This window comes from Triticum dicoccoides, chromosome 2B, assembly GCF_002162155.2.
Source record: "Triticum dicoccoides isolate Atlit2015 ecotype Zavitan chromosome 2B, WEW_v2.0, whole genome shotgun sequence".
Classification (NCBI taxonomy): domain Eukaryota; kingdom Viridiplantae; phylum Streptophyta; class Magnoliopsida; order Poales; family Poaceae; genus Triticum; species Triticum dicoccoides.
In genome coordinates this window covers 715,230,005-715,239,268 of record NC_041383.1, presented here as the reverse complement: position 1 = coordinate 715,239,268, position 9,264 = coordinate 715,230,005, and the positions used below count along the sequence as shown (strand labels likewise).

At 41.4% G+C, this 9,264-nt stretch overlaps 1 protein-coding gene across 2 annotated transcripts; it reads left to right on the top strand.

Moving 5' to 3' along the window:
* The first annotated feature begins 774 nt into the window (after positions 1-774).
* LOC119365815 lies at positions 775-5,906 on the top strand. 2 transcript variants are annotated; one of them, XM_037631469.1, is made up of 10 exons: positions 775-855; positions 958-986; positions 1,173-1,215; positions 1,326-1,382; positions 1,482-1,574; positions 3,797-4,173; positions 4,258-4,506; positions 4,714-5,209; positions 5,317-5,446; positions 5,549-5,906. In XM_037631469.1, coding segments are annotated over exons 4-10 (1,404 nt in total). In that variant the 5' UTR covers positions 775-855; positions 958-986; positions 1,173-1,215; the 3' UTR covers positions 5,551-5,906. The 2 variants fall into 2 exon arrangements, with proteins under 2 accessions (XP_037487366.1, XP_037487367.1); XM_037631470.1 differs by having other exon boundaries at positions 785-848.
* The last annotated feature ends 3,358 nt before the right edge of the window (positions 5,907-9,264 follow it).

Below are 9,264 nucleotides of genomic sequence, written 5' to 3'. Positions count from 1 at the left end.
CTACAATCTCATGATACTTGTGACACCATATAGAGGATGTGCATATGGGTGGAGGACTGTGATTTTTTTGTTTTTTGGAAAGATCCAGCTGATGGCTGGCATATACTGAATAATAGCAGAGAGCATACGGGAATACAAAGGTGAGTTGCCATCCAAGGTGAGCTGTCATATAGAAAGGAAGAATGGAAAAATTCTTAGGCCTCATGTCTGATTTCTCATGGAGGGTCCTCAAAGGGGTGCTCTAGGTGGGTTGCTCCTGCCTGACACCATAATTCTAGTGATCTTCTGATCGCCACAATATCATTTTAGCAGGCTACTCTTCCTCTGAACGTGCACTCATTTCTTTGCTGCGTAATTTGCCAAAGAGTGAGCAGGATCATTGATTTTAAACCTCTTCTGTCCGCTGGTGTAGCAGCGGCATCCCAACCACTCTCCCATTTTTGACCAAACTTCAGTGGAGATGATGCACTGCCAAAACAAATGCTCAGAAGATTCTAAGTTCTTGATGCACATTGTAGATGCTCCTTCTTTACTAGTACAAGTCTACAACTACCTTCCCGTGGCCACATTGTCTGGTGGGAGATGTTTTCTCTTCTCACACACACAGCTACTCACATATGTTTATTTCTCTCTAGTCTAGCTCTCTGTCTCTACGCTCATATTTATTTCTCTCCACTGTAGCGCGTGCTCTGTCTCATAGCACCTCTCTCTCTCTCTCTCTCTCTCTGACCAAACATCAGTTATATCAGAGCTACCCCCACCCGCCCGCCCCTCCCCGGCCCGCGCCCTCTATAAGTTGGAGTGGCCGGCACCAGTGTAGCCACACAGCGCGCAGGGGATTGCTTATGGTTTAGCGTTAGCGTCCCTCTCTCTGTTTCCAATTTTTTTATTTATGTTCATCTTGCAATGCATTGTTAGTTATCCCTAACAGTCCCTCTTTTCCATCTCTTCTTGCAGATCTAGAGATTTCATCCAAGTGTGTTGAGGTTTCTCATCCTCTCTCAAGTGTTCCTCCCTCTCTCCTCCTCTCATTTTTCTTGTTTTCTATTTTCTTAGTCATAGTTTTGGATTATGGTTTAGGGTTAGCTTTCGCCTCTCTATTTCTTTTTTTATTGATGTTCTTCTTGCACTGCATTGTTAGTCACCTCTAACAGTCCACCTCTCTCTTGCAGATCTAGAGATCCCTGCTGTGTTGTGATTTTTCATCGTGTTGAGGTTTCTTATCCTTCGTGCTCCTCTCTCTTCGCTGCTACCTCTCTCTTTTTTACTTTTTCTTTTTCATAGTTTTGGATTAATCCATTTCTTTGCTCACCCCACCTCTACAGATGCATCGACCGCGAAACGCTTGGTGGAATAGAACAGATGGTGCTGAAACTCGTAGTGTTAGTACAAACTACAGCAAACTCTTTGCTTTCATTTCTCTCTTTCTATGGATGCATTAGCTATGCTCTTACTTTGTTATTTCGTCAATTATTATGTAGACGCTCGAAGGACAGAGACAATTCAATATTAACTTGCATAAGGCGCAACAAAGACTCAGAACTGCACGAAACAACGCGCCAAACCTGACGAAGGTAACTGAGCAGTGCTTAGCTTAAAAATACCAACAGTTTCAATTTAGTAGTGCATAGCCTAAAATGCCAACTACTACATTGGTTGAATGCAACTTTTTTAGTGCTTAGCGTAAAAATAAACTCCAATTTAGAAGTGCTTAGCAGTTAGCATAGTAATGACAACTTTTCAATCATTAAGTAGTGCTTAGTGTAAAAATAAGCTACAACCAATTTAGCAGTGCTTACTGTAAACTTTTTACTTAACCAATTTAGTCTTGCATTCACATATTATTGGTCTTTTTTCTCTTTCTATGGATGCATTAGCTATGTTAAAAATATTCTGGATCAAAAAAATGCCAACTTATAACACTCAACCACTTAAAAATTAGTTAGTGAATATTTTTAATATGCATGGTCCAACTTATGTATGTTTCACAATGCACTGTAAGAGATCCCTAAAATAAGGATTCAGTTTACTCTATTGCATACATTCAATCTTAACATGTAAGTGCCATATGTACATAATCTTTCTCTCTCTTTATATGGTGTTACACACACTTTGTGCTGTCTGCTCTAACAAAAAAAAAGTCTGTCCAAGAACACGGCAACACATGGTTGCTTTGTAAAAGGAAATTTAGCAAAGTTAATTTGAGTGTTGTTATGATTTTGTCAACGAGCATTGACTATTATTATATGCATTTTCATACTATATATCACATAGACTAAAACTGGGGTATAATTAGGTATGTTTATTTTTTTTCTTGGCTTAAAAAATAAAGAAAGGAATAGATTATAGTAATTGTCTTTTTTTATCCTCACAATGTAATTGCATTGCATAAAGGTTCATAACACTTAGGAGCAACTTAAAATGATTTACGAATCTTTTAATTGTGCATGACAAGCCCACCAACCATTTCTCCTTCAAACAGATGTCCTAAAGGCCACAAAACTATCAAAGTATCTTTCAAACCATGCATCCGAGTACTCCACTGCTTTGGTGGTTCTGGGGCATTGCCATCGAAGAGGCTTTCAGTTCCCAACCACACATGTGATGTGATGCGCCATGGCCCATGGCTCCATATAGTAGTGGGAGCTCAACTACAATCGTGAACCATATGTACCACTTAGGCCATGCATTGCTGTTTATAGCAAAAACCTTATAGACCAAGAGTTTAGCTAAGTTTATGGCAAAGAATGGTGGGGGCACAGAACTTCACAAGCTCGTGAAGAAAACCTAGGGTGCTCCATGACCTCTCTGGATGGAAAGGGAACTCCATAGCATTCATGGTGCTGGACTGCTGGTGCTATAGAAGGAAATTGTGCTGAAGGGGTCTTCGCCAAGTGAACCTTCACCATCCATCGCATGTCTTGATCAGATGTTCCCCTTTGCTAAGAACACATCGTTTAACTCTTTCTCTTTGAGCTTCTATCAATCATGCATTTTAAAACAAGAAAGCTATGTAGTCCAACTTGATCCAAACTAGAAAAAAAATCTGCTCCGGCAACCTTACCAAAGCAGAGCCCCACCCGTCAACGGGTGAAGGAATCGGACCCTAGAGAAATAGAAATTGGGGGCGCCACCAGCTAGTATATATATGCAGTCATAAGTTATATTACCTCCATTTCTTTTTTACTATGGCTGTGTGCATAGATCCTCCTTTTCCAAAAAATAAACTTCTTTACTTCCATGTGAAGTCACAAGAAAAAAGCTTTACTTGTCTTTTTTTGGGCAACACACAAAATTGATCACAAACTTTTTTTTCTGCCGTAGAAATGCATCGTGAATTCTATCAAATGTATTTCAGAAAAATATATTCTATGGAACGTGCAGTAAAAAGGCCATGCCTACTTCCATTTGGATCTTGTCCTAAACTACAGATATATTTTTGGATGTTAGGCTCATATATAGAATTGTTAAAAGCCAATTAGTTCCCCTATGTTTTCCTAACTAAGCCAAGTTCACTCTAATGATCATTGCATAAAATCTGCATTGCCTAGGTTGTAATCAAATTCCATAACCACAAAAACTAGACCGAAATTTCTGCGAGACTAGATCTTAATAACAAAAGATTCTTACATAGATATATATAAGAGAATGTTAGTTGTATAGTATTAATTGAAACCACAAATTCTTGTCTATCAAAACACATTTTATTTAGTAGTATTCCATAGAGTAAGCAAATGTATTTATTTAATTACACATCTACTCTAACCTCTAACTAACAACACATGCATTCATGCAGAGAGTCTTGGGTGGGTTTGTTAAAACCTTCGAGTACGAGTATGATGATGAAGCCATTGGCAATGTTCATAACGGCACGATGATAATTGCGTACGATGATGGTATTGAGCAACCTCATGATATCACAGTAGTGATCTTAGAGGATTGGGCCAACGCTAGTGAGATCGGAGATGCAATTGTGGCGCATACTGAAAAACTTTCTAGCTATGGTGGTGACTTACTTGTGCAAGCATATTTCAGTACTTTTTGCCACAATGCTCAGAGATACATAGTGGCCTATGAGCCATTCGTTCCCGCCTCAATTCAGGGAATAAGGAGTGAACCATTTTTTGCTCATGATGAGCTAGAGTTGTCAGAATGTTGGCGGGAGAGGATGAGGTGCGTTGTCTTATATACAATTAATATGTTGACTCATGTTTAGAGGTAGATGATTCATTTTTGTGTTTCTTTGGGATCACGCAGGTCATTCATAGAACTTCTCCATATCGCGGCACAGTGCAATATCAGACATGGTGGCCTCTCGGAGCTTGCCAACTATGCGACTTGTCGAGATGGGCTGAAGATAATTAATATGGGGCGATATTCTCACATTGTCGGGAGAGAAAGAGACATGCGGCAGCTTATGGATTTTGTAACCACACTATTCCCTCGGAGTTTGACTCATCCCGAGTGGAGAACCCTTGTTGATCTTCTCCTCTCAGTGACCATGTGGTACTATTTCCGCCATATCTCATAACACAGCTTAGTAGTACAGCACAATGTGGAAAATAAATTAAATTAAATATGTAAATTGTAGCCTTAATGAAAGTACTATCTCAAGTATACGTAGTAGACTTATTACTAAAATGACTTGTTTTACTAATTAATTTTTTTGTATCTACCCCTGTGTAACTAACTAATATTCGGGTATGCATGCAGGAACCCACTTAGAGTTGATTCTTATTACGGTCCTAACTGGCTAGAAGTTGTCTTGCGGCACCCAATTTTATTGGGCACTGCCGAAGAAAAATTGGACTGCTTTGTAGCTCTCCACATGGATGTAATGCGTCTGGACAATACAGGGAAAGCTAGGTTCTCAAATTGGATTCACAATCGCTACCCGGCATTTAAACGGTACTTCTTGCATGACTTCGATGATGAACTAGAACGTGACCATGATCTCCGTTCTCGAGTTGTTCCCTGGAACCAACTCTACTACAATCTCTTCACGTTCATCCCCCCTGGAAGTAATAGGGAACTCAAAGAAAACAGGGACTTTGCAGCTTTCAAGCATGGATCCCGGTTTAGAAAGAATGAGTTCTTTCAGGACCCTAATGATGGGAGTTGGTCAGCTAACTATGGTACAAGATATTGCTATCTCAATATTATTAAGTTGGTTAAGAACCTGATAAACCATGGAGGTGACTACGATCAGGTATACACCTAAGCCACATGATTTATTTTTTTCTCAGTCTTTGCATCCCATTCTTTTCCGGATTCTGCTTCTAATAACTAAATTAGTACTGTCAATCAATCTTTCAGGAATTGCATGATAAGAACAATATGCTCATAGAGATCAGAACTCGATTCCAACATTTTATGAGTGTTTGCTACACCGTCATAAACATGACGGATGATTGGATTAATGATTGGACGACCGATCCATATCCATGTAAGTTTTGAATAGATGTCTCCCATTCATGTCAATTTTGTAGCTTCCAATTGTGGCTAGCTCACTGTTTGTTTATCCATGTGTCTATGTTTACACTCACAGAGATGATGTGAGATCAGGAAGAGGAAGTTGCTCGACCTCAACAACTGGAGGTTCTTTGAGTATGGATGTGAGATCGACGGCAATGTCTCGAGCCATTGGGTTGGTCTCTTTGGTACTTGTGCATCTTCGCTGAGTACCGCTCATCAGCGCTGCGTCGCTTGTATCGGTTCTATGTGACCATGTATCGAACCTACACCTCTACTTTCTGGCTTTATTCTAGCGCTCAGTCGCATGTGTTTTGGTCCCTCGGAATCTTGTGATAACTTAAGGGCCTCATTTTAAGGTCGGGGACAGCCTACTTTCTAAAAGTATGGATTGTTCTTTAGGAATATTATAACTGTTGAAGCCGGTACATTTATCTCGTTGAAGTCAGGTAGATAGTTTTTCTGTCGGTGTAGGGTGAGCATGTTCACGTCTTAGTTGACTTTTCTGTCCGCTGGAAATGGCTCGGCTCTCCAGTGGTGTTGGGATGACAGCGCCGGATAGCTCACACACTCTCCGGTATATCTCTATTTTCAGTTGTGTCGCATCCTTAGACTAAATACAAGAGCATAGAGTAAGAATAAAAAAATCTGAGCACGCAGCGCAAAATCCCCAAGCCTAACAAATCAGTGCTAGGGACCCTGTGGCAACGACACAAAGTGGATAGAATTTGGAAAAGTCCCTCGTGAAGGTGCTCAGCCTTGTCAACAGATGTCAACATCAAAGATGGGGGACAAAACAGTCGATCAACACGAAAATCGGCCTCTCTACGGTGGGAACAATTCAAGATTTCTCTTCATGATGGCTGTTCTCAACTCTACCGCCAGGAGGAAGTCCAGTCAATGGCTGTTGTCAACTCTCTACTAACTTGACCCGCAAAAAAAAAAAAAACCTCTCTACTAACTAGCACTCAGTATGAGAAACGTGAGGCAAAGAAGACTGCCGGCTGTTTGCCGCCTACCAGGGCCGTTGAAGGGCCTGTGCGAGCTGTGTGCTCGCACAGGGCCCCAAAAATTCAGAGCCCCAAATTTGGGTCCATATACGTAGGATTTCCCTATTGGACGCACTTTACAACCTTTTGCACAGACCTGCAGATCGAGCGATGACCTGGGCCAAGTGTTTCCGGTTTTGGGAACCTTCTAGAGTTTCCCAGCCGGTTTTGTTTTCCTCTTTCTTTTTGGTTTTTGTTTTTAAGTTTTTCTGTCTATTTTTGTTCATTCTTTTCCTTTTGCTGTTTCTTTTCTTTTTCCCTTTTTTCCATTTATCTCCCCTTTTTTCTTTTTCTAGTCGATATTTGTCTTATTTTTTTAAGATTCTAAAAAATCTTCCACTTTTTAAAAATGTTCATAAATATAAAAAATATACAGGAATTTGAAAAAATGACCATGTATTTCAAATTTTGTTCTCAAATTTAGAAAATGTACATATTTCAAAAATAAAAACTTCTGGAATTGCAAAAAAATGATCGTGCTTGCAAAATTTGGTCGGAAATTCTATAAATATTCGCGAAAAAGTGTTCAGGAATTTCATAAAATGTTCATGGTTTCAAATTTTTGTGAGATATTTCATGAAGTTCCGTTTTCAACTATTTGTTAACAAATTCAAAACATATTCGTGGTTTTATTTTTTTTAATTTCATGAAATGTTCTATTTTTCAAATAGTTGTTCAAAATTTCAAAAAATGTTCGCGGTTAAAAATTTGTTCGGGATTCCATTATTTGTTCACAACTTCAAAAGATGTTTCACGTTTTTCAAAAACATTTTCTCCAGTTTCAATTTTTTGGTTCGCATATGCGAAAAAAATGTTCCGGTCTACGAAAAATGTTCCCAACTGGTTTTTCCTGAAATTGACATATATGTCACATATTACACAGAATTATGAATTCGATAAAAGGTAAAATGTGAATATTAAAATACAACAATCATCCAAATTATAGTAATTATTCAAATCAACAAATTAAACTAATAATTCATACAAGAATTTTATCTTGTTAATGAAAATATACCGTAGAATGATTGTTCTTTGGTTCTAGGCTGTAAAAAAATTCAATACAGGACCACGAACAATGGTAAACCTATATTGCAAAATCCCAAAGGCTCTTGCAATATCTTTACGGGTAGCCTCATGTACCTTTGCAATTTTAGTATGCTTCGTAGTTGCGGGCTTTTTGATGCTCTTGACAAATTGATGCCAAGCATTCAGACATCACCATGTCAAGAGTCCGTTCGGCAAGTGATACGTACGACATCCACTTCACACACATAAAGGTGAATCATCTCCTTCTCACGTGCTCACTTGACCCCTTCGAGGATGGTATACTACTTGACACTCCTATCGTGTGCATGCATAGGTATTGCCGGAGCTTCACCATCGACGAGGAGGAGGGTGGAGAAGATCTTCCCTCAAGGGGAAGAGAGTGGCGTTCGAGGAAGCCAAAGTAGAGGCACGGCCACAGGGCCTAAAGAGGCCGCACAAGGCCTCTATCGAGCCTGCTTGCAAGCCGGCCCCGTCGGGGAAGTTCACCTTCCCCGACGATTCGGACGATGACGACCTCGCGATGGGGAGGGAGAAGCCTGCACCCCGGAGGTATTTCATAGTCACTTTGTCCAACTTTCAGTAACTTTTTCATCAAGATGCACTTTATATAGGTATTTTTGTTCTGTCAGCCTAAGGTACGCCTCAGCGGTGACTCCTCAAACAGGCTGCCAGCCCCCAGTGGGACGCCCGACCCCGCCACTCCCCCTCCAGCTCAAGAGGGGTTGGGGAAGCGATGTCTACTCCGGCCCCTCTTGTCGAAACGATGGAGGACGGAGGGTCGGTCATCATGGCCGAGGTTGAGACCTCGCTCCAACAGGACCGATGGGACGGAGTCCCCGATGTCGTTCAAGAAGAGCTGGGCCAGACATTGGCCCAGCCGAAGTCGACTCCGGCGCCAGCACTGCAGCCGGAGTCTGGGCTCTGAGGTTCTGCCACCCTGCCTTCTGCCCTAGGGCAGGTTACTTCAAGGTGGACTGAAGATATGGAGGCAACCCTTGCGAGTTCCTCCCTAAAAGGAGAGCACCGCGCACTGATCAGCGCGACACTACAAGGCTTCCGGTCTGCGGAGGCCGGAATGCGTGAGGTCTTCAAGGGCCTCGTCACAAGCTTCGAGGTATGCTTCTCTTTTGTATTGAGGGTAATTTCCCTGTTCGGATTTATTTACAAATCCGTGTATCCGCCCTAAGACATTTTTGCTTACATTGTGACGCGGTATTTAGGCAGCATAGCCATCGAGTAGCCCCCGAGCCCATGGCTAGTTTTGAGAAACTGGCCTTGGGGTCGATATAGATAACTATGAAGGATGAAGGTGGAGCCCCCAAGACTTTGGCAGGCATCATAAAATGCTTTGTCCGGATTGTTGATATCTGGGACAGGGGTAATTACAAATTGTGTGTTTGTAGGTTTTGACCTCAGTGCCGAGCTCCGCCTCCGAAGAGATTGCAGAGATGAACTGGAAGCTCCAGAGGTCTGAGGAGGACCTTGATCTGATAAGAAAACGGATCAAGCAGTCGAAAGATAAAATCTAGAACATGGTGAAATTTACTTTGCGTGAGGATAGTTTTGTGGAAAACAAAAGCTAATGCCGAACTGATTGAATGACAGAGGCTTTGTTCAAGCTTGAGGGGCTCAAGGCCAAGCTTGTGAAAGCTCGGTAGGAGGCCCAGCAGCAGAGGGCTGCGGCCACCAAGGCAGA